Below are 23,635 nucleotides of genomic sequence, written 5' to 3'. Positions count from 1 at the left end.
AAAACGATGCTACATGTTGAGTGAACAAATTAGGCTGCTGATAGGCAGGTAAGTGATACTCAGGGTAGTAAAAATATATCACCAAATTCCATGCTAGAAAGCAATTAGTTTTTCCCTTTTTGAAAATTGTCAGAACCCTTTTTTAGAGACTGTTTAATGGTCATTTAATGGACTGATTCTCCCATGTCCTTTCGATTTCATAATATAACTGAAATATTCAGAAATCAAGTCTCCCAAGCAGACAAAGTATGTCTGACTGTTCAGTTATCAAGCTGTTTCTTCTGTGTAGATACCTGCTAGCTCACACAGTACCCAAAGAACTTAATTTTGGTTGTGAGCAAACAAGATGCCAACAAAGGCAATAGGAGGCACAAGTGAGCATAGTTTAATGCTCACTATCAGCCACTGAGATTAATGAAGAGAGGCTTTCCTCAGTATGCAGAATGCCCCTTCAATGTGCAAAAGTGTTTCCCAGACAATCTATTAAAAAACAGATTTTAGTATTGTTTGCAAATTGTAAGGAGAGAGTACACATATGCAAAACTTCTGAAAGGAAATACAACAACTAAGACATAAACTTAACACAGAGGAGTCTTTATATCCATTTCCTTGTACAACTGGTTTTCAATGTTCCAGGCACAAAAAAGTGATCTTTAGGACCATAGGCAGAAGTGAGTTTGCACAGTCATTAAAAAAAACTTGTTCTAAAAAGGGAGACTTGTTCTATAGTGGAATGTTCATGAGATAATCTATTCAGATTATGAGACAATGCTGATTTTGTATGACTCTGCAGACTACTTAGAAAGTTGGCAGTGGTATGGGACTCAAAGGTACTAAAACTGAGATGTGGTACTGCATGGTCTTCCAGACAGCCTAGAATGTATATAACTGTAAACACCAAACCATGACTTGATAAAAACCAATTTCTATACCTTGGCATGCTCCCATCTCTTAGAAGTGGACTTTTTTCACAAAATGCAGTAGTCCGTGATGATGTACTTCAGACCTACCCTACCAAACTCCCACCATTAGACCTTTGGCCAACAAAGAAGAATGGATTTTGCTACCACAAGAAACTTCCATGACATCCCAAAGCAAACTGCCTCTGTGCTAGAAGAACAATCAACATTCACTAATGTTCTAGAACAGGACTTTGTCTGCTCTTCTGGCTCTATGCTGAAGCTTGCTGTATGACTCTTACTCTCAAGCCGTTGAGTAGTTTGACATATCAGTGTAATGTACAACCCTAAAGAACCATCCTGGAAAACATCCTCTACCATTCTAAACTTCTCAGGATTTATCAGGCAAGGGTTTACTTGAAGACCAACAGATAAACAACAACATTTATCTACTGCTGAAGAACCTTTTCTCCAATGCTCATTCAGCTACGGCCTGCTAGTGTAGCTTTGCTGGGGTGTTCCAGTTCAGAGGATGGCACATGATACAGCAGCATGTATTGGATTACCCAATCTACACCCAACAACAAATTCCAGTATGTAGTGACATCCAATCTGTACACATACATTCGGGGGAAAAACAAAGACTACACTGAGCTACCAGCATGTGTAGGATAGAATTTCCTCTTGCAAACATGTTACTTGTATTTGCCATATACTATACCTCAAGTAAAACCCAAAACCAAAATTATGCAATATCTTTTACTAAGACCAACTAAAACAAAAGCTTTCAAATTCACCAGTATTTTTCATCAAGCTGGATACTAAAAAGTGGGGAGGGAGAAGAAAAAAATCAGTAGGATCTGAAGAAAAAATAATCTCAATAGGGGCCAAAAACTAATATGAGCAGAGCAACAGGACTAGAAGATTTTTCAGGGTGCATATAACTGTCCAGCATTATTTCTACCCAAGCTTACGCAGTGTCCTAAGGAAAATGACTTCTCAACTTCTACAAAAACACTCTGCTCATATCTAGAAAATCTTAAGACTTCTGGTTTAACCACTCTTACTGTTTTAGTACTACAAAAGTAGGGATACAAAGCTGGCCTAAATACTTGTCTAGTATGTACCTTTGGACTGAAGTACATGTTATGTGTATCTCTGTGATCAGTTTAAAAGATAGTTGCCTTCTGAAGGGAGGAAAACAGCATGGGGAAGAGAGAGGTTCTTTAATCCTTTCCTCCCATGCTGTTTTTGTTGAAAGATGCCATCCCTGCACTGCTTTTATCCCTACTGGGGACACTTTACAACAGGGTAAAAATGAGTCCCTTTCCCCATGCTATATTACTCAAAAATGCCACCAATTGATATATTTGGAAAATGGAGGGGGGGATCTTTTAATACTGTCACAGAATTCTGTGTAATGAGTGCTTCAACCCTTCATATATAAGGAAAAGAGCAAGGCTAGGTGAACTTCATAACGGACACACTGATTACCCTGCAAAAGAAAGTAGGGGTTTGGCCCGACACCATTTTTAGCATCATTTAAGCACCAGGCAAAGTCAATCCTATTATACAAACTATTAGAATAGTTTGTATGGGGGGGGAAGGATGGGGAAAATGCAATTGGGTGGAAAATGATAATGACTTGTATGTTTATATTTGTAAACCCATCCAATAAAAATTCTTTTTTTAAAAAAACTATACAAACTATTGGTTGCTCTTTTGTTTTTGTTGCCTTGTTTTAAATATTCCTGCATTGTAATTTTTACTATTTGGAAAAGGGTTTTTTGGCTGCTGTTCAATGCTGCTTTTTTTGGATGTTTAATGGTTTTTTAATGTTTTTATATTTAATGTATGGTTTTAATAGCGGCTTTGAATGCCCCTATAAGGACATACATTTAAAAAAACAAATATACAGGCCAGAGATTTCTTAAATTAAATAGTATAGTATGTTGGTGGGGAGAGTAATTTTAAACTACTTTCAAACCTTGTTGTTGTAGACATGCTTTAAATTCTCTATAGCTCTCCAGCTACAGGTGATGGTTACTTCTGCTCATAAAGCAAATTTAAAGAGCAACTTGCAATAGTTGAGAAGCTGGAAGGGGAATATGAACAAGAAGCCTCCTACTGATGAAGAGGCCTGAGGAAGTATAGGAGAATTAGATACATTCTAACTTATCCATTATGGTAAAAAGATAATTAAAAGATCTCTTCAAAAGCTTTGTCCATATGCAAGCTTAGTGTACCTAGCATACTGTCTTTCTCCTTTTTTATTCAAGCCTTAAGGAAAATGCTCTAACATTATTCATTAATATAGGCCAAACAATTTTTGCTGATCAGAAGACTAGAATTCCATCATATCTGAAGAGTCCTTTGTCTGACATGAATAATAATTACAGGACCAAAGAAACGGAGGAAGACATTCATCAGCATATTCTTCCCCTGGACTTTTAAAAAAGATGAAATATGATGCTAAAGAAAATATGGGCCACTGCCAAACACCAGCAAAAGTATGCAATGGTGATTATATGGAACTATAACAATATACCATGGCAACCCTGAAAATTTCACTTTTTACCTACCAATAGGATTCAAACAATAGCTGAGCCACTCAACTTCTTTCTTAACAAAAAAGATCAGTTCTTGCCCAGGCCTCACTTACATACTACTCTCTTAATAATAACAGCAACACTTGAATTAAGCTTGAGATAATGGAAGGGCAATTCCCATCTGTTACTCACAGACAAGAGCTCTTCAAGAAGTACTCTCACCACAACAACTGTAATTTTCAGAACTGCCCACTGGGCTTTATATGTTGCCTCTTCTAATAACAGGAATTGTGTAACAGGCAGCTGACAGCTATTTAAAATGCTTAATAATAAACCTGCCAATTTCTTTCTAGAGAGTTCCAGTTGCTTTTGTTATTGACTTTCTAGTTTTCCTCACTTCCACTAGAAATGCTGCCAGAAAGTTTCATTCCTTACAACTGTGCTAAAAAGCATTTAGGAACATGTGCTTTGTACGTTTAAAGCCAGAAGCAAATGCTGCTCATCAGGCCACTTATAGTGCCATCATAAACCATGCCCCTGAATGGTTAGGATGGTAAGTAAGCCAATTCTGGGATATCTTGAAGATATGGTAGTGCCAGGCCAGTGCAACTGCAATACCTAAATGGGTGGACTCAGTGGCATTTTGGAGATGCAAGGTGATTTTGTTCATATTGTAAGCCTCCCCAGCCCCCTTCCCTGGAACAGCACCAAGTTACACAAAAGAAATACAACCAGGGCTGTCATTGAAGTCCTACTGAAAGCATACAAAGTGAAAATACAAGTTCACACACACACACCTCTCACTCCCCATTCCCAAACCCAGAAACTGACTAATTCTGCAGCTATTCACAAGTCTTCCAAAACAGTATATAAATCCTATGCAGGACACACATAGCATTCAAAGATTGATAGTAGGGTTACTATGGGCTCTGGTGCAATTGCTGTGCTCTCCATGCCTTGGTGAGTTTTTTTAAAAAAGTGTTCCCCCAGCTGACCAGACATAGGTTACTGACTAGCAACACGAGTGCTCCATCACCACTGCAGTGGTACCAGGATCCTGGGACTAGGCTGTATAACAAGCAAAAAAGGCCTATGAATTTGCTCTTGATTGCTTACTTGAGTAGAAAACTTTACAGAAGGATATCACTGAATTTTTTACTTGTGAATAGGTTATGCTACTAAAAACAAGATCAGAGACACTGCTGAGGCTGAAACATGGAATGCAGAAACCATACATGAAATACACCAGGATTGTGATATCGATTCTGACCATGAACACTAACAAAATACATGAGAAACAAATTGCTTCATAAATAAATCTTGAAAATACCTGGATGTGAAATGTTAAACACGTCTCAACTTGTTGTCTACAACAAAACAGAGAACTTAATGTTAGTACAAGAACACAATTAGCTAACAGACAAGATAATTTTCGTCATCCTGCAGCTAAATTGGAGAGCATTTTCTGCCATAGCTAATGGATTATGAAATCATTCACCAATTTGGATATTTGTATGCCAAACACAAGCCCAGTAACATCATTTCCACACAACTGTGTCTATCTAATAATAAGTACTAGCTACCTTTCTCTGCACTGTTGCCTCTCCAACTGAACCTATTTCTATGCTCACTTCTCCCCATAAATGTATTTCTCATCCCTTCAGGCCTTAAAACTGTTTTTAACCCACTCAACCACTGAACCCTATTTCTAATGGGTTTACAATAGTCTAATCACTTTTCTCTTTCATGTAGAGGTGCCTTTAATCTGCTGCCTCCTCATCTTCCTTTATGTTACATTCTCCTTGCTGCTTTCCTTCAAACTTATTTCCCCCCTTGTCTCTTCCTTTCACTCAGTTTTTGCCCATGAAATTCTACACACTTAAAACCAACCTTAAGACATCTTCCTCTTTTAAATTCTTCCTCAAGACCCACATCTACAAAGTTCCCACTCACGCCCCCCAAAACATCCTGGCCTCCTTTCCACCATCTTTAGTATTCATGCACAGCCCCCTTTCAGTGCTGTTCACATAAGGTGAACCTTCTAAGCAGTGGTTACATCATTTCTGTGTTCCTCATAGCACTAGGTGTGGTGCTAGTACTAAGTAAATGTTAAAATAACAGTGGCAGTGATAGCATTGCAGTTGCTACACACCTGGAGAATGATAACCAAAGTATGGGTCAGAAAGTTCAGGTAGCTCACGGCTGTGCCACAATAAAATACAGATGGCAGTCATCCTCACAGTAATCTGCCAGGTCATTGTGACAAACTGCCCACATTCTGATAAGCGTTTCAGAAACAGAATACCTTGCCGGTGACAAACAAGGTGCACAACGTAAGTGACCAAACGGCAGAACGCGCCAAAATTGACGTGATGGCCGCCACGCGTAGAAAGCTCGCCCGTGTCCCTGTTCTTTGCGTGCCCCCTCACTCACACACACACGCAATTATCACGTGGGAGGCCCATTCACTGTTTAAGATGCCAGCCCAGCGGCTCTGCTAACTTTACATAAGGGTCACAGCCCAAGGCAGGCAAAACAGAGATATAAACCTTCGATCCCAAAACCCCTCTAGAGCATCACCGAGGTCAAAAATCCCTCCCTCACTTTTTCCAGCTTGACTCCTGTGAGGGGCTGTCCGCGATTCGCGCTCTCGTGATCCATAACCCACCCGAACTATTAAGGCAGGGCTACGACCTTTTCTCCTCAGAGGATAGCCACAGGGGGAAACGACATCTGGGCGGCCGCGGGTCCGGGTATGTAGTTAACGGGACAACACCGACGGGGACGGGCGAGACTGCTCCTGGCATCAGCCCTCCAAATGCGCCCAGGTTGTCTGACTTCAAGTTCTCCCGAAAGCCTGAAGAGAAGTCACACAACCCCCGCACTCTACCCTTGCTCGGAGCAGGGCGGGCTTAGGCTTCACCGAGAGTCTATTGCCCTGGTGGGAGGGGGGGAGGGGAGGGGGGAGAGGGACGCGCAGCCACCGAGGAGGGCCAGAGTCACAAAAGCCCCCTCCTCACTTACCGACTCCGGGGCGGGCGGTGACTTAGCCCCCTCTGTCCCGAACCGCCCGCCGTTACCATGGAGACACTTCCGCCCAAGGCGGGGCCAGAACACCGCGTGCGGCGGTTCCTACCGCGCGCGCACGCATCACCCCATAAACATGGACGGGACGTGTGATAAAAACAGGGCGGAATTCTTCGGCGATGCGTAGGAAAAGGGCGGGCACTGCGCAGAGTACAAACCCCGTCACACGCCGCAACTAGACCTCTCAGCATGCAGCGCGCTCTAGAGGCCAAAAATAAAATTAAACAGGAGAGGCGTCCACGAGGCTAAAGCACCTCGCACTACATTTCCCAGAATGCCATGGGGCTGAAAGAAAGCCCGCGTCTTCCCTACACAGTGCTGCTCTCGGAGAGCGGGCTGGGCATTGAAGTCCTTGCGGTTTCTTTCATGTGGTCATTGTAGAATGACGTCATCACCCCGGGGCGGAAGTGGGTGGCGCGGAGCGAGCGCAGATTTCCTTGTTTGCAGCAAAGAAGGCGGAGTCTAGCGGCTGTGTCCAGCCTGGACCTCCCTCCGCCCTCCTCACGGGCGGCTTCCTTCGCCTCCTCTGTAGCTCGTCTTCCCTTAGGAACGTGTTTGTCCTTTAGCATCTTTTCCTTCTGGAGAGCTGCAGCGTCACCCTCTTCCTAGTTTCTTCACCACCCCTCGGGGTTGAAGCTCCGCCCTTTCCTTCTCCCCTCCCCTTCCTGACGTGACAGATTTTCTGCCGAGTCGACCTCTGATCTCTTAGCCTCTGATTTTGCTTTCTGCCCCGCAGATAGGATTCTCCCCCCTCCTCGCCCCCCACCGCTGCTATCTCCAGCTCCGCGAGCAGCGCTATGGAGTTCCCCGATTTAGGCGCCCACTGCTCGGAACCGTCTTGCAAGCGCCTGGGTGAGAACTTGCCTTTGGTAGCATGCCCCACGGACCCCTTGGCTTGCTTTCTGCTCTCTACGGGACTGGGCTTGTGGCGGGGGTGGGACGGGGGGTGTCTGTGGGTAATATAGTGCTATGGCAGGCCGCATCTGTCAGCCTCTAAAGGAGGTCAAGGAATCAAGGCTACTGACTTCTAATTCAAGTTGCATACCGGGAAAGTGAAGGCTAGGAACGAGGATCCCTTTGTTTTCTTCTCCGTCCTGGGAGCTTGCGTGATTTTTAGCAGGGACCAAGGGAGCCTGGAGTGTCTGGGGCTAGCTGTGGGAAGTGTCTCTCTCCTTAGGATTTGCCATGGGGAAGCTTCCCAGGTTCTCGCTGCTAGGAAAATCTTATATCTCCCCTACACCCAATGAGCATACTTTGAACCTAAGTAAAATCTCAATACAAAAGAAGGATAACCTGCAAAGGATTCTGGTCAAACAAACTTTGAGTATGTTTAAGAGTTGCTGATAAGGAGTTGCTATCAGAAGCCTTCACCAGACAGAGCGCTTGTAGTGGTGTGTTCTGACTTGTTCTCATTGCCATACCTTGTTTTGGTAAGCATCAGGGGGGAGTAGCTGTCAAGGATTTCAGAGGTGGATTCTGTGGGCTGTTCCATATGCCATCCTGGTGGTATGCTGTAGCTTGGATACCATCTCATATGATGGTTGTAGCTTACAGAGTGGGGTCAAGGTTTAGCTGTAGTATGTTGGGTTTCAGCTGCTCCTGTTGTGGGAGAGCTGATAATTGGAATTGTTCTCTGTGGAAAAGCACCCCTTATCCACCTGAGAGCCTAACCAGTGTCCCAAGTTGCTTCTGCGTTGATTGTAGTGGTGTAAATTTTATTCCCAGGAGAAGCTAGGCAAGCATTAATGATCATGGCACAGCCCTTATTTTGTTTGTTAGCTACATATGTCTCCTGTGGACACATATGCAGTCAGACCTAGAAAGTAATATTTATCCTGCTAGTTTCTAGGACCGCCGAAATATGTGTATGCTACAATCCAGTACAGGGGTTTCTTAGTTGTAATTTAGTAATAATAATGGATATTGCATGCTTTAAACATAAGAGAATTTACTCCATGATGACGCATGTTTAATTCTCAAGAATAAAGTGATTGTCAGTACCCAGCCAGGTCTGGATCTTTATCAGATTTTGTGGGGTATGTTGGGATAAGATGCAAGCACTCAGAGCTGCAAACCTGTGCACACGTACCAATGCACTATCCTTTGTTGAAGGAGCCAGTCTGATGGAGTAGTTAAAGTGTTGGGCTAGATCTGGGGAGACCCATGTTCAAATACCCACTCAGCCATGAAGCTCACTTGGGTGGTCTTGGACTACTAGCTGTCTCAGAGTTCGTCACAGAATTGCTGTGAGGGTAAGATAGAAAAGGGAAGAACCATGTACATCATTCTGAACTCCTTGGGGGAAGGGTGAGATAGACAGAAACTCCTACCAATGTTTAGGATTTGTTCTCATGTTTGAGCACATAGTGCTGGAGTCGCTGCAGTTTTTCACTGCACACCAGGTTTTTCTACAGACTTGGCCACCTGCTGTGCAATCTGCATCTCTAGCTGTTTTTTAAGCAATACATTACTCTGTGTACTTCTCTGCCTTTCCCATTTTAAAAAAGCATTTCACTATTTGTGTGTTTTTTTAAAAAGACCTTGCTGGAAACAAGGCCCATAAACTAGACATTAAGAGGCTATCCACAGTCGGGGATAGGGGAGCAATGGGCAGGCTAGGCCCTGTTTCCATCTTTTCTGCTGGCACTCGTTTTGTATAAGTGCATGGAAGTCATCAGTAATGATGACTTCTTCAGTATATCCAGATCTTTTTTCCTATTTGTCTACTCAGTTCTTAAGAATATATCTCTTAAAATAAAGAAAGCCCAGCAATGCCATTATTAAGGCATCTGGTAGAACACTTGGATTGTCTGCTACAGGGTTGCATGGGAAACTGCTATACCTCCTCTTCACGTCATCATACTGTCCTTTCCTGCTCCCAGACTTTCTTCCCTTGAAATGTGATGCTTGCGGGCAACTATTCTGCACCAGTCACGTTGCCTACGCCCACCACAACTGCACTTCAGCTTACAAAAAGGTAAGTGAAATGGGCAAAATTTGGGCTTGGGTGTTTGAGGCACACTACAGTACATCCAGCATTCATGAAATACATTGTCCCCAATGTGTCCAAACAGCAAAAGCTAGAATTATTCTGCTGTGAAGGAAGCTATTTGCCTGCAGGTTCAGGGAATGCTAATAAGATGGGAGGCTAAACTTTTAGTTGTAAAATAGCACTTTTTGGGGGTAGCTCTGTCCAGGGATAACCATGGGTCTGTCTCAGATAAATGGCCTGTGAGATAGCATACATTTCAGTGGTCTGAAGAAATCACTATTGACATGGGTTTGGATCCCACCACAAATGACTGACCGCCTCCTCTGATCCGGGGAAGTCAGCATGGTTTTGTTCCTAACAGATCTTGCCAAACCAACCTGGTTTCCCTCTTTGATCGAGTGAGCAGCTTACTGGATCGGGGGAACACTGTTGACGTGATTTATCTGGATTTCAGTAAAGCTTTTGATAAGGTCCCCCATGACATTCTGATGGGCAAACTGGAATACTGTGGAGTAGACTATAGGACAGTTCGGTGGATAGGGAACTGGTTGGAGGACCACACTCAAAGAGTGGTGGTCAACGGCGTTTCATCAGATTGGAGGGAGGTGTCCAGTGGGGTGCCGCAGGGCTCGGTTTTGGGCCCGGTACTTTTCAATATTTTTATCAATGATCTGGATGAAGGAGTGGAAGGGCTGCTCATTAAATTTGCTGATGATACCAAATTGGGAGCGGTAGCAAACACCCAAGAAGACAAGACCTGAATACTCTGGAGAAGTGGGCAGCTGTGAATAGGATGCAATTCAACAAAGACAAGTGCACAATATTCAACAAGACCTGAATACTCTGGAGAAGTGGGCAGCTGTGAATAGGATGCAATTCAACAAAGACAAGTGCACAATATTACATCTGGGCCACAAAAATGGGAAGCACAAATACTGGATGGGGGATACACTTCTGGGCAGTAGTATATGTGAAAGGGATCTTGGGGTAAGAGTAGACTGTAAACTGAATATGAGCAGTCAGTGTGATGCGGTGGCAAAAAAGGCTAATTCAGTCCTGGGTTGTATCAAAGGGGCCATAGCATTGAAATCGCAGGAGGTCATAGTCCCTCTCTATACTGCCTTGGTCAGGCCACACCTGGAGTATTGTGTGCAGTTCTGGAGGCCTCACTTCGAAAAGGATGTGGACAAAATCGAGAGGGTGCAGAGGAGAGCGACAAGAATGATCAGGGGTCTGGAGACTGAGCCCTACGAGGAAAGGCTGAGGGCCTTGGGAATGTTTAGTTTGGAGAAGAGGAGGTTGAGGGGGGACATGATTGCTCTCTTTAAATATTTGAAAGGCTGTCATTTGGAGGAGGGCAAAGAGCTGTTCCAGTTGGCAGCAGAGGGTACGATGCGAAGCAGTGGGCTAAAACTACATGCACAAAGGTACTGGCTGGATATTAGGAAAAACTTTTTCACGGTCAGAGTAGTTCAAAAGTGGAATCAGCTGCCTAGGGAGGTGGTGAGCTCCCCTTCACTGGCAGTTTTCAAGAAGAGGCTGGATGAATAGTCAGAGATGCTTTAGGCTGATCCTGCACTGGGCAGGGGGTTGGACTAGATGGTCTGTATGGCCCCTTCCAACTCTATGATTCTATCCCCTGGAATGCTGCCATGAAGAAGTAGTCAGAGGTCTATAAGGGGAGGGCAGAATTAGTGAACATCATTCCATATACAGTAGTTGGAAATATTAGGTGGGATCCAACCCATGGCAAGGAGAAGCCATAGTTCAATGAAGGAGTGTCTGCTTTGCATACAGAAGGTCTCAGGTTCAACATATGGAATCTCCCGTTCAAGATCATTTAGCAGGTGGTGCTAAAGACCTCTGCCTGAGACTAGAGAGCTGCTGCTGCTTAGTGTAGACACCAGGCTAGATGGACCAGAAATGGCAGCTTCTCATATGGTTAGATTATTACCTTTTGAAGGCCATTTTGTGCTCTTATTTGTGGGAGAAATCAACTAGGTTACTCTGCTGTCTGAGACTCATGAATTTTTCTGATGGCTGTGCTCTCTTAATGGCTTACTTAAGCTGTGGAAGAGTCACGCTAAGTGATTCTCAAGGACCCTTGCTTATTGCTTTGAAGGCTATGCCCAGGTAGTGATTACTGTGAAGAAATTCTCAGCTACCATTGTAGCTGAAAGCACCATCCAGTGGAACTGCTAAGAGGTGGAGGGCAGCCTGAGGAGCCCAGACTCTTTCCAACTGGGAGGCTGAGTCATTATCCACCTACCGTGATTATTTGCTACCTACTTTGCTAACGCAGTCGCTCATATTTTACTTGATATCAGAGCAATTAACTTGAGTATCAAAATAGTTTGAGGTGATAAAAGTTCAATCTTGTGCTGTTTATTTGTACGAATTTCAAAGGTTGTCAACTCAGTACAGGTTCCACAGACATTTTCAAATAATGGTTCAGGTTTGGCTCTACATCATGCTCTGGTGTGATTGTCCAGTTTTAGGCAAATCAAAAACAAAAGCCAAATTGAACTTGACCCTAAAACCAGACCAAACCCAGGATGCTCTGTACAGGTTTGATTTTAAGTTTCCCAGTATTGCCAAGGCAATATAGGGATGTATTGTCGAAGGCTTTCACGGCCGGAGAACGATGGTTGTTGTGGGTTTTCCGGGCTGTATTGCCGTGGTCTTGGCATTGTAGTTCCTGACGTTTCGCCAGCAGCTGTGGCTGGCATCTTCAGAGGTGTAGCACCAAAAGACAGAGATCACTGAGAGATCTGTCTTTTGGTGCTACACCTCTGAAGATGCCAGCCACAGCTGCTGGCGAAACATCAGGAACTACAATGCCAAGACAACGGCAATACAGCCCGGAAAACCCACAACAACCATCAATATAGGGATGTATCATTGGCGGCCCAAGAGTGGTTATTTGCAGAGTGGTTCCATGGCTATTGTAGTTGGTGAAAAGCAATGGAAGGAAACAGGATCCAGTTGCTGGCTGGAAGAAAATAGTGTCAATTACTTGGTCTGTAATAGTCCATCTTCTCCTCAGAAAACCTTATCCTGTTCATTCTGTAGCTAATCCCTGCCCTTTCTCCAGTTTCTCTTTTGGTGAACAGAGTGAGATTGTGGCTGCAATGCCCCTAACTGTGAGTTCCTGGCAACCTGCCAGAGTCTTTCTTAACTTGAATATGGAGTTGCCCTTGCCTTGAATGTTGACCTTTTCCTGGAAATCAATAGGAGACATAGTGTTTTATACGGTTTATCATGAGGTGTTTACTTCTAGTCTCTTTTTTTACATGAGTCTCTGCTTTCCACCTTTGATTTTGTGTGCTTGAGACATTTTGGAGCAGAACATCTGGAGACTTGGGCTTTGATGCCATCTCTGTACACTTTCCTCCCCATCTGACCTGGGCCTTGTGATCTCTGTGCTTGGCTCAGTACTGAATTATGGTTGGGGACTGGAAGTCAAGCAGAGAATAGAAGCTGAGTCCTGGCAAGAATGATGGCAGGCCCAGCTTAGCTTAATTGATGTTTGTTAAAAAGCCAGGCATAAAATTACATAAAGCAAAGTAGAATTAAAATAAGAAAATGGCAACTACCAACAGCTTCTTAATTTTATCTGTGATTCAACTCTGTAAAAGAATGATGTGCACACAGGCTTTCTTAGAGGTTGCCTTGAAACTTTGGATCTCCCTTCCTTCTGAGGTTTTTCAATTCAATTCAAATACCTTTAATGGCATACAAGGTTTCTCAAAATCAGAGCTGCAGCATATTCTGGAGGACTTTTTGGTGGGGCTGATTGTTTTGGAGCAATTAAGTTCACTAGGGTAGTGTATTTTGAGTGGTTCGTGGGAATGTCCCTTGTACACCTGCTCAGCCTCTCTTCTGTCCTCAGGATGTGCAGGTCCCTGTGTGCCCACTCTGCAGCACACCGATTCCCGTGAAGCGAGGTGAGATGCCTGATATTGTGGTGGGGGCACATATAGACCAAGACTGCAAATCGGACCCAGCTCGACGTAAGCGCAAGGTAGGAAGTAACTGCCTCTGGCAGACTCTGTTCTGAGCCCACCAGAATCAGGTGTGTCCAAAATCTGGATCACCTGCCAGTCTGAGGTTCCTCATGTTGAGTGTGGATAGTTAATTGTCTCTGGAACATCTTTCATAAGCAGTGACCAGCATGGCTCCAATCCAGGTGGTAGGGATCCCATCAACGGCACAGTGATCAGCCAAAAACAAGGTATCTATAAGGATATGACTTTGAACTGAGGGCATTAGAAAATGTGTGACAGCAGGAGAGCATTATCTGTCAGAACGTAGGTGTATCTGCAAAGTTCTCCCCAGCTACAAATGCTGTTCATTGGCTAAGAGCTGGATTAGGACCAGCTGGGTTCAAAGCGCCATCTTAAGAGTGGTGTGTATTCAAGGGTCATTTCTCCATCACTTGGATTGGAAGGCTTCCCAGCCTTGAGTGCAAAGCAGGCAGGTGCTTCTTATTTGCAGGCTCTTCAATTGTCATCAGTCACAACTACATCTGTCTACCTAGATCTTCACCAACAAGTGTCAGCGGCCTGGCTGCAAGCAACGGGAGATGATGAAGGTTGTTTGTGACCAGTGTCATGGCAACTTCTGCCTCAAGCACCGACACCCACTGGATCATGACTGCACTGGGGCTGGCCATCCCCTCTCCAAGGCAGGGTAAAGATGAAACTGGGCAAACTGTGTGTGTACGTGCATGCATGTGGAATCATGCACTCAGATCTGAAAATCTTGGTGCACATCTTTGAGGACAGTAGTATATACTTTATTCTCCATCCTTGATTGTTCAAATATCTTTGTCATCTTTGGAGCTAGAAAGCAATGCATGTTCTTCTTCTAATGTTGTGAATGTGTCTAACACTTGCTTGGCTCGCTGTATCTACAGCTCAGATGAGTTGAGAGTGGCAGGAACAAATGTAGCTTAGTGGTTGCCAAGACTGGTTCAGTGAAGAAGAAAGAGTAATGGCGAGGGAACATGGATGAAGGTAGTGGTGGTCTCCCTGCTCTGTTACTTAGGGCTGTGTTTTCTACTGCAGGCATGCTGCCATTGGCAGAGCTCAAAAGTCAACCAAAGCACCTGCAAGCACCGTGTCCAGCAATGGGGCCATGAGAACTGTTGCAAGCCCACCGACCTCCAGCAGGTATCAAAACAACCCAGATCTCCGTTTTTTCCTACCCTATCTTCTTGAACATCAGAAGAGCCCTGCTGGATCAGACCAATGGTACAGCATTCTGTTTTACACAGTTGCCCAGTGTTTTTTGTCTCTGGGAGACAAAAGTCTCTCAGAGGCCAGTGACTTCTCAAGCGTGAGTGTTGACCTTTCTTTGTCAGGCACACTGGATCATTCCAAAAAGTTCCCTCCCCAACTGATGTGTGCATGCTTTGTACTGATTTACTCCTCTTTTCTTTGCATGCAGAGCCAGTGAGATGGCAAGAGCACCCCAGCCCCAAAGCACATCTCCACCAGCTGTTGTCCTGCAGAATGGTCTGGTAAGTAGTAGCCCATAAGTTGGACACTCGAACTCCAGTTACACCTTTCTCTGCACACCATTGGCATTGCAGAGCATCATCTACACATGCACATCCCATACACCCCACTCACCTGTAGAATGACTAGTTATCATTATATCACACCTAAGAATATAATGGTTGCTTTACAAAGATAAATGCATCCCAGCTCCAAACTGCTAAGAACCTTCAGGAAAAAAACCCTAGCAATTGGAACATAGAATAGAGACTATAAAAAAGCAAAATTAGCAAAGATGCATATTTCCTGGCATAAAATAGCAACCTGAAAGTTCTCCAATAGTCAAATGTGGTCTTACTACCACCAAAGATAATTGTTACATCCTCAGAATCTGAAGTGCTCTATGAAACAAAAGAAAAGAATCTGATTGAAGCCAGGCTTCATTTTCCTTGGAGGATGAAAATGAATGGATTGTCAGATGCCAGAGAGAAATGGGATAAAGAAGAATGAAGAGAATTTCTCCTAACTACACTAGCAAGGGGGTATATTCTACCATGATGTCTCTTCTTTTATCCTCTCCTATTAGCTTGTTCCAGTATGTAAAAATTAGCTTGATACAAAAGTGACTAATGTACGTAATTAATTGTGGGCTTGAAGGGTTTTTAAAAAACCCAGCCCAAATTCTTGGGATCCATGCAGACCTGCAGACTGTAAAAGGTGACCAGGTGGACCCTGTTAGCCTCCTTCGGTGTAGCAAGACTCTGCTTTTGTGCTTTGCTTCAGAGCGAAGAGGAAGCACTGCAACGTGCCTTGGAGATGTCCCTGGCAGAGACCGTGTCCAGCCAGCCACAGTCCCGCAGGTACAGCACAGTGGCAGTTAACCTTTGGAGACCACCTGATTGTAGGTCCTAGCTTGGAATCTTGTGTGTGTGGGATACTCTGACAGGGTGAGGAGGGGGCTGCACAGACCCACTTACACTGCAGCATGGTTAAGCTGTCCTGATTTGTTAAGTGTGTCTTGACATAAAGGCCCAGTTCTCTCCTTCTTTGGTCTCTTGGGGTGAGTGTTCAGCCTACAGTCAACAAGCCTCTCATGGGCATTAGCTTTGTTGCAGGGGGGTGAGGGTTTTTGCCATTTCTCCTCTGCTTCCTTGCATGAGCAAGTAAGGGCAAGACTACTTGTGGTGCTGGGGATTCATTGTTGATTGGATCCCTTGATGTGTAATCTTTGCCTCAAAAAGCAGCCACAAGACCCCATGATGTGGATTGGGGTTTGATGAGTTTCCTGGATCAAGCCAATTTGGTGTGAGAGCCAGTTTGGTGTAGTGGTTAAGAGCGCGGGACTCTAACCTGGAGAGCCGGGTTTGATTCCCCACTCCTCCACTTGAAGCCAGCTGGGTGACCTTGGGTCAGTCACAGCTTCTAGGAGCTCTCTCAGCCCCACCCACCTCACAGGGTGTTTTGTTGTGGGGATAATAATGACATACTTTGTAAACCGCTCTGAGTGGGCATTAAGTTGTCCTGAAGGGCGGTATATAAATCGAATGTTGTTGTTATTATTAAAACGCACACACACAACTACTTTAGGCAGATTCTCATACTGTGGCTGTCTTCTTTCCCCTCCTTACCAAGGCTAAAAACATCATTAGGGACCCAGTATTGATCAAGGAAATTGGCTGGGGTAGAGCTTACCCCTCCCCCCCACACACACACTATATGACCCTGATCCAGCCCCCTTCCAGCTCCTTGTTGAGCCTAAATTACATGTCAGGGGCCGTCTGAAGACAGATCCACAGCATAGTGTACCATTCACCCAAACTGTGGTGTGTTCCCTGTACTGTGCCAGGCAACTGGGGGAGGAATCCTAATTGCACGGTGTGTCTGACTCATCCAGTCTTTCTTTGGAACAGCACCCAGGAGGAGGAAGATCTAGCACTGGCTCGAGCTCTTTCAGCTAGTGAGGAGGAATACCGGCGGCAGCAGCAGCAGCAGCAGCAACAGGTGAGCAGAATGAGGGATGCCCTTAGACTGGCCTCTGTGGTCCTCAGCATGATCTCAGAGTGGTGGTGGTGCATATGAGAGGGTTTGGGTTCCCTTGCAAAGGCTTCCAAAGCAAAACTTACCAAATGAGAAACTAGTGGTTCTGCCACTTTTGGGTTTTATTTCAGCAGCATCCTAGGATGGTGGAAGTTCTGTTGGGTAGGATTTTAAGCTCATTTGGGTAAATTCCTTTCTTTGTGAAGGTTATCAGAAAATGAATTGCCTCGCATAGGAATCTACCTGAGCTTCTCAATTGCTTTTCTGTGTGAAGCAGTTATCTCTTATTGGCCATTGGGTTGGTTTTCAAATGGAACTAGATAAATCAATAGCTTGTCAGAATTTTAGGAATTACCTGTGAATCAGGGAACTTTAGTCTACTGTAGCTACGATGAGTGCAGCACTACAGGGGCAGCTATCAGCTAATTAAGGTGGCATTAGACGGCTGTGAGCTTGTGTTTGTGCCATAAGATTCTGTAGGTTAATTCTAGCCCAGTCTTGGTGGGAGGGGAGAGAATTCACTCTCATTCTGGCTGTACTCGCCTTCCTCTTGTTTCTGTTCTAGGCTCGAAGCACAAAACCGTCCAACTGTTGCCTCTCCTGAATGCAAAGAGCCCCTGTCAGCATGGAACTCCTCCTCACTGCAATGGTTCTTCCTCTGTAGTTGCAGGGGATACTTTCTCCTGCTGCTCCCTCAGGGCTACTAACAACTGACCAAAGGCTGCACCTCTGCCCTCCTAGAGTGTCTTTAGCCACAAAACTGTTCTCCTGTTGCACTGTGACCATGTGAAGCCTTCTGGGGCAGATGGCAGCACTTCCGCTGCTGGATGGAGGGGAAGCTGGTAGCTTGGGAATAGCAGCCCCTCTGCTGGAACCATGGGTGGTGGTAGGTCCCAGCAGGGGAAAAGGTTGGTATGGCCTCCCTTTCCTCTGTGGTAGTCCCACGGTTGGACAGTAGGTGGTGCTACATGCTTTTACTATGAGGGGTTCCCACTTCATTCTTGGTGCTGGGCTTCTGTCTACCTGTCTTCAAAGGGGAAGGTCCTTCCCAATGCTGTAGTTGTACCAGCTGTCTGACATTTGCTTACTTGACTGTTTCAGCAGCTGGAGGGGTCAGGTAATGGGAAGGATGGTGCAGTGCGAGACCTTTGCATGCTGCAAGCCAAGGAAACATGTCTGCTGCCTGTTCTGCATAATCCTTTCCCTGCTGGGAGAAGATGATGGATCCTCCCTTTACTGTGGCTGCCAGCCCATTGCCAGGACACTGATGCTTAGCCTCCTCTTGCGAAGTCTGCCAAAGATCAGCCTTGGAGTGGCCAGCTGGTAGCCCTGTAGTGGTAGGGACGGGGAAGTGTTCCCTTTCAGTAGATGGCCAGCTTCTTTGCATTGTGTGTTGCACAGCTGGCTGGCCCCAGGTGTGGTGTCCATACCTCAATGACCATTTGGATGTCTATCTGCTTGTCTCTCTGTCTGATGCATGATTTAGGCAGGCGCTCTATCTTTTACAGCCCTGAACTTCAGTTCTATACCCTTCAGCAGTGATTGGTGTTTCTCTCCTGCTGCAGTCTGCAGGGGTCACCTTGCCATCCAGCATTCTGTGCCTTTACTGTATCACTCTCAGGGTTGGAGTGAGGAAAGGGCATTGCAGAAGTGCTGGTGGGAATCAATAAATTTGCGCACATAAGTAGCTTTGGCCTCTTTTTTTTTTTTAACTCTCATCACCTTTCCCATTCAGGATCATCTGTCATTGAATGTGGTGGAGTGGGAAAATATAAGTTGGAGTATCCCTAGTCGTTGAGCAGTTGGGTATAGGGATTGTTTCCTGTAGAGTTAAAGATAGTTTCCTTACGTCGCTCAGGTGTAGCTCAACCCAAGTGGATAGCTCAAATTGGAGCAGCTGTCAAGTTTCAAGTTTTGAAATTCCTGTTTTTCCAGAATAAACTATGTACAACTAACAATAGCAGTAAACAAAGGACAGTGATTTGCAACTACTGAATCCTTTTTGCTGCCCTAGAATTATAATCAAGGAAACCTATTGCTGGAAATTTCCCTTTCATGCAGCAGAGCTATCTCTGTTTAGAGATGAGAGCCAAATTTCTGTTTGATTTTTATAGATGTACACAAATACTAAGCAGAATCACTTAGGAGAAGACCAAAGTGCATTCTTAAGTGGTTAAAAATGCTTTTTAGAAGTAAGGACTGACAGTTACCGGATCAAATATTTACATCCAACTCTTGTGAAAACCGCATATGGGAGTGTCATAATGTGAAACTGAACACCTCACAGAACACAAGCTGATTTATATAAATGCAGTAGATGATCCTGATGTAAGACTGGTATCGTTTGAATCCTTGTGCCTTTGACTTGATAGTAAGTAAGAAGCCTACCACGGTCCTTAAAATACAAGGTAAGACACTGCTGGATCAGGCCTTCGGAAATTAGCTCTGTTCTCCCATGGCTCTGCCTTCTACACAGACAAGCAACTTCTAACTCAACGTGTGAGGATGGTCACCAGTTTTAAGAGACCATATGTAGTATTTAATGTTTGTATTACATTGAACTGTAAGCCAGGTGATTTTTATAAAGGAAAATGTGATAAGATTTTTTTAAAATTTAAAAATCCTCCCCCACAATCATCTGCAGGAAAACAGGCATCTGAGCAGCCCAGACCTCACTGTAATGCATTCTAGTCCTTGGTGTCCTGATTTGTACTGAACTGTGAACAGATTCCCTCCTCTGTGCCTTTGCTACAGGACTTGTTGGATTAAGAAAACTCCATGTCACGTTTGAATTACAAAGGCTGTCCCTCCAATCCACACCAAGGGAAGGCTGAGCCTCAAACTGTGGTGGAGGCAGGAGGCAGAGGTCTGGAGAAAAGAGAGAGAGTTGGAACAAAAGCACTTTGCACTTTTAAAAGAATAATATTGCAGCAGTGTTATCTGATAATGGAACAGGTGTGTTCGGGGCTATGGTCCCAGCAGCTGTTACTTGCAGCATAGCTCAGCCACCAGGGTAGTCAAAAAATGACTTTGGCCTAAAACAGGAATGCACAACTTGTAAGCCACCATGTCAAATAGAGCCATCAACTGTGACCAACAGCCTACCAATAACTGGAAAGACCTCTTGGGTAGGATTAGGAAAATGGGTCGCCAAGTACCTGGTGGGCTACTATCTATGGTTGGTGGTTGCATTCAGCTTGGGAGGACACAAGTTGCACAGGTGAGGCCTAAAAGGTTCCATACCTGCAATGGTCTTGCCAGAGACATTCAGGAATAGGGAGGGAAATGCATGAGTTTAATTGATAAAGGAATAGTGGTGGAAATACTTTGTTACTGCTGTGGAATATATATGGCAACTGCAGAAGGTGCTTGATCAAACCCTTTATACACTGCAGCACACAGCTTTTCCTCTATGATGATTCTTTTAGTGTGCATGTAGTTAATGTAAACAGTAGCCTATTGTGCTTTTCTTTGGGTAAAGTTATTCACTCTGGCATGAGCTATGTGCCTTCTGTCTTTCCTAGGGCCTGGGCATCTCTGTCTAAAGCCAAGTGCACACTTTTAAAAAACTTTTGGCCTGTGGCTGATGTTAAGGTGTAAGGGACTATGGTCTGTCTAAATGCCAGAGTCTGCATTTGGTCGTCTTACAGGTTCTAATACTTTTGGTTGCAGTCAAGAAATATATTCTACATTTAACTGTTCTGTTTGTAGATGGATCTTCTCATGTTCCAGTTCCAAGTACTGCCAACAGATTTACAGTCAGTTGTCTATAAGTGAGACGAAGTGTAAGTTATCTGGAACAACAACATTTGATTTATATACCACCCTTCAGGACAACTTAATGCCCACTCAGAGCGGTTTACAAAGTATGTCATTATTATCCCCACAACAAAACACCCTGTGAGGTGGGCGGGGCTGAGAGAGCTCCAGAGAGCCATGACTAGCCCAAGGTCACCCAACTGGCTTCAAGTGGAGGAGTGGGGAAATCAAACCCAGCTCTCCCGATTAGCGTCTCGCACTCTTAACCACTACACCAAACTGGAAGAGATACTACTTGTGGTATGCCAGCTTGAGTTTAAACTGTTCTAAATAAGCCTAACCTACCTCACGGGCTTGTGAGGATAAAATGGAGGGGAGAAGAGCCATTGTGGGTCCCCGTTGGGAAGGAAGGTGGGGTCTAAATGAAGTAAAGAAGAGCGAGCAAGATTCTGAAGAGATTTGAGGCCAAATGCATTCAAAAGTCTGACTTCAGTTCTGCTGTTTGCTTAAGCAGGGAACTAGTTGAAGTTCTGTAAATCCACAGCTAATTATTCTGTCTTTGGGGTGAGAGCTGCTGTGGGCTAATGACTAAGGGCATGAGCTAGGTTCTCGAATACACCTATTATGTGGCATTAGACAAGCTGGTATTCTGTCAGTTCAGCATCTAAGATGTGGGAGTCATATTACTGGGCTACTATGCAGAACTGTAAGAATTCGCTAATGCAGGTGAAGGGCTTTGTATATTTGAAATGTGCAATGACATTGGGAGGAATGTATTTTAGGATTCAGGTTTATGAACATGACCAATGGGGGGGGGTCTTCACTAAGTACTGGTCTCTGCTGAAGCTTGTCTGGTGCCTATTTGCATACAGCCCACAGACCACTTCATAAATTAGTTTCAGGTAATATGTGTAGAGGTTGTTTAGCTACATATTTTTAAATGTAGCATACATCTTCATAATGTTCTTAAATGCATCTGTGATAGAAGTGTGGCTAATGCTCAGCAGCAGAGCATTTCGTTTGCATGCAGAAGGTCCCTGTTTCAGTCCCCAGCATCTCCAACTAAAAGGATCAAGTTGGAAGCTGTGTGAAAGAGCTCTGGCTGACACCCTGGCGAGCTACTGCCAGCGAGAGTAGACAATAGTGACCTTGATAGATCAAGGGCCTGACTTGGCAATTTCATGTGTTCAGGAAGTGCCGCCTTCACTGAGTTTCCAAATGACGACTGAAGCTTCATGCAGTCATTAGCAGTAGCAGAGACTCGTGTGTTAGAGCCGAACAGCATGAAGTGGCCTATGAGGGCTGTAGGAGGGGGAGGAAGTGCACACCTTATAATGTGAGGGGAACTCAGGACAATAAAAGGTACTGGCTGTGATAGGAATCCACCACAAGGCTTTAGTGGGATTTCTGGAAATAATGATTTCTAGTGTCCTCATGTCACATCCACTGCTCTTGCCACATTGAACCCCTGTATTGTCAAGACCTAAAAGGTTAAGTGGACAAAACGGCCTTTTGCCTTTGCCTTTTTAGCCCTTCATGCTCAAGCACAAATGACCTGGTTTTTGTTTTGGACATGAGCAGTGTGAGAAGGTGGACTTGAATCCTTGTTTCAGGTTTCATGAACTTTTTTGTGGCACTTCCACTGTGAATCGCTGTGCTCCACAGAGAGCATCATGTTCCCATCCACTGATGCTATCCTGCAGCTGTTTGACATTTGGCCCCCAAAGTTTAGCTGGAGGAATCTGTGGAGGTCTTCATAGGGGCAGGTGTGTCCTTTGTGAGAAATGCTCATAAACATTGCTAGAAAGGTAGCGCTATCATTGAAACGATTTTTTCACTCCCTTATGAAAATTTGGTTTCTGGTGGCAGAAGTTTCTATAAGGCCGCTTAGGTCAGATTCCTGAAGTGCACCGAAAAGCTGATTAACTATGCACTGATTCAAGCCCTGGTGATGCTTAACAAGGTGAGAATTCAAGACAAAGGGAATACAAAGAACCTCCTGATTAATGGAACGCCAAACAAGTCCGAATACGACGCTCAAGAACCTCCCCTAATCCCTATTTAAATACGGAGGCAAACAATCAATTATTCGGAAGATGGCCGTGGTAATCTCTAGCTGAGAAAATACAAAGAAGTGGCCGGGAGCTTTAGATGCTAACTGGTTTATTGTGTTTGTTGGTGGAAAGTTCATGGCACGCTGCAATAAACCAATTAGCTCAGAGCTGCTAGGGTGCCTCTTTGTCTTTTTACAATCAGATATTCTGAATGAAATCCAATCCTGCCGCCCCGCGTTCCAATGGCCCTTTGAAGAAGGCGCGAGCCGAAGGGCAGAGGTGCTGCGCCCGGTCCTGTCCGACAGAAATGCTCTCCAGCCGATCCCCTGGTTTTAATCTCTCCCGGCGACTTCCTTCACTCTCTGCTACCTAGCTGGCCGACCAAGGCTGAGAGCCCTGCCTTTCTGTTTTTTGCGTATCCATAAAGAGTGCATCTGAGCATGTGCAGAGTGCCCTTTATACTCTGTTAAGAAACTCCAAATAGCACTGCTGCTTCACCAGGGGAACTGGCAGGGAGGGAGAAGCGGGAATTCGCAAGTTTGAACAAGACTGAAAGGCGCCTTCTGTTACACTGCCTGCTTGTGTGCGTCCCTAACAGTGTAACCGTTTCATGTATTGTCGAAGGCTTTCACGGCCGGAGAACAATGGTTGTTGTGGGTTTTCCGGGCTGTATTGCCGTGGTCTTGGCATTGTAGTTCCTGACATTTCGCCAGCAGCTGTGGCTGGCATCTTCAGAGGTGTAGCACCAAAAGACAGA

The 23,635-nt window shown here is 44.8% G+C and overlaps 2 protein-coding genes across 5 annotated transcripts in view; one reads left to right on the top strand and one right to left on the bottom strand.

Annotated features, from left to right (window-relative positions):
- Window positions 1–6,513, bottom strand: part of TTLL4 (tubulin tyrosine ligase like 4) — a 34,469-nt gene extending 27,956 nt beyond the window's left edge. For 2 of the 3 annotated variants that reach the window (XM_054971200.1, XM_054971202.1), the window contains exons 1-2: window positions 6,473–6,513; window positions 4,779–4,815 (exon numbers count right to left, since the gene is read on the bottom strand). The gene's annotated coding sequence lies outside the window, so the exon portion shown is untranslated. Of the gene's footprint in view, window positions 1–4,778; window positions 4,816–6,142; window positions 6,203–6,472 lie in introns of those variants that run through there. The other variant, XM_054971201.1, reaches the window with a different exon arrangement.
- A 503-nt stretch (window positions 6,514–7,016) lies between these two features.
- ZFAND2B (zinc finger AN1-type containing 2B) lies at window positions 7,017–18,752 on the top strand. 2 transcript variants are annotated; one of them, XM_054972511.1, is made up of 9 exons: window positions 7,017–7,387; window positions 9,418–9,512; window positions 13,420–13,551; window positions 14,068–14,219; window positions 14,597–14,701; window positions 14,979–15,051; window positions 15,812–15,888; window positions 16,939–17,029; window positions 17,631–18,752. In XM_054972511.1, the coding sequence occupies exons 1-9, from the start codon at window positions 7,333–7,335 to the stop codon at window positions 17,667–17,669; spliced, it is 819 nt and encodes a 272-aa protein (XP_054828486.1). In that variant the 5' UTR covers window positions 7,017–7,332; the 3' UTR covers window positions 17,670–18,752. The 2 variants fall into 2 exon arrangements, with proteins under 2 accessions (XP_054828486.1, XP_054828485.1); XM_054972510.1 differs by having other exon boundaries at window positions 9,355–9,512.
- Window positions 18,753–23,635: the final 4,883 nt, after the last annotated feature.

The sequence above is a fragment of the Eublepharis macularius genome, chromosome 2 (genome assembly GCF_028583425.1).
Source record: "Eublepharis macularius isolate TG4126 chromosome 2, MPM_Emac_v1.0, whole genome shotgun sequence".
Lineage (NCBI taxonomy): Eukaryota > Metazoa > Chordata > Lepidosauria > Squamata > Eublepharidae > Eublepharis > Eublepharis macularius.
This window is presented reverse-complemented; position numbering and strand designations above follow the sequence as displayed.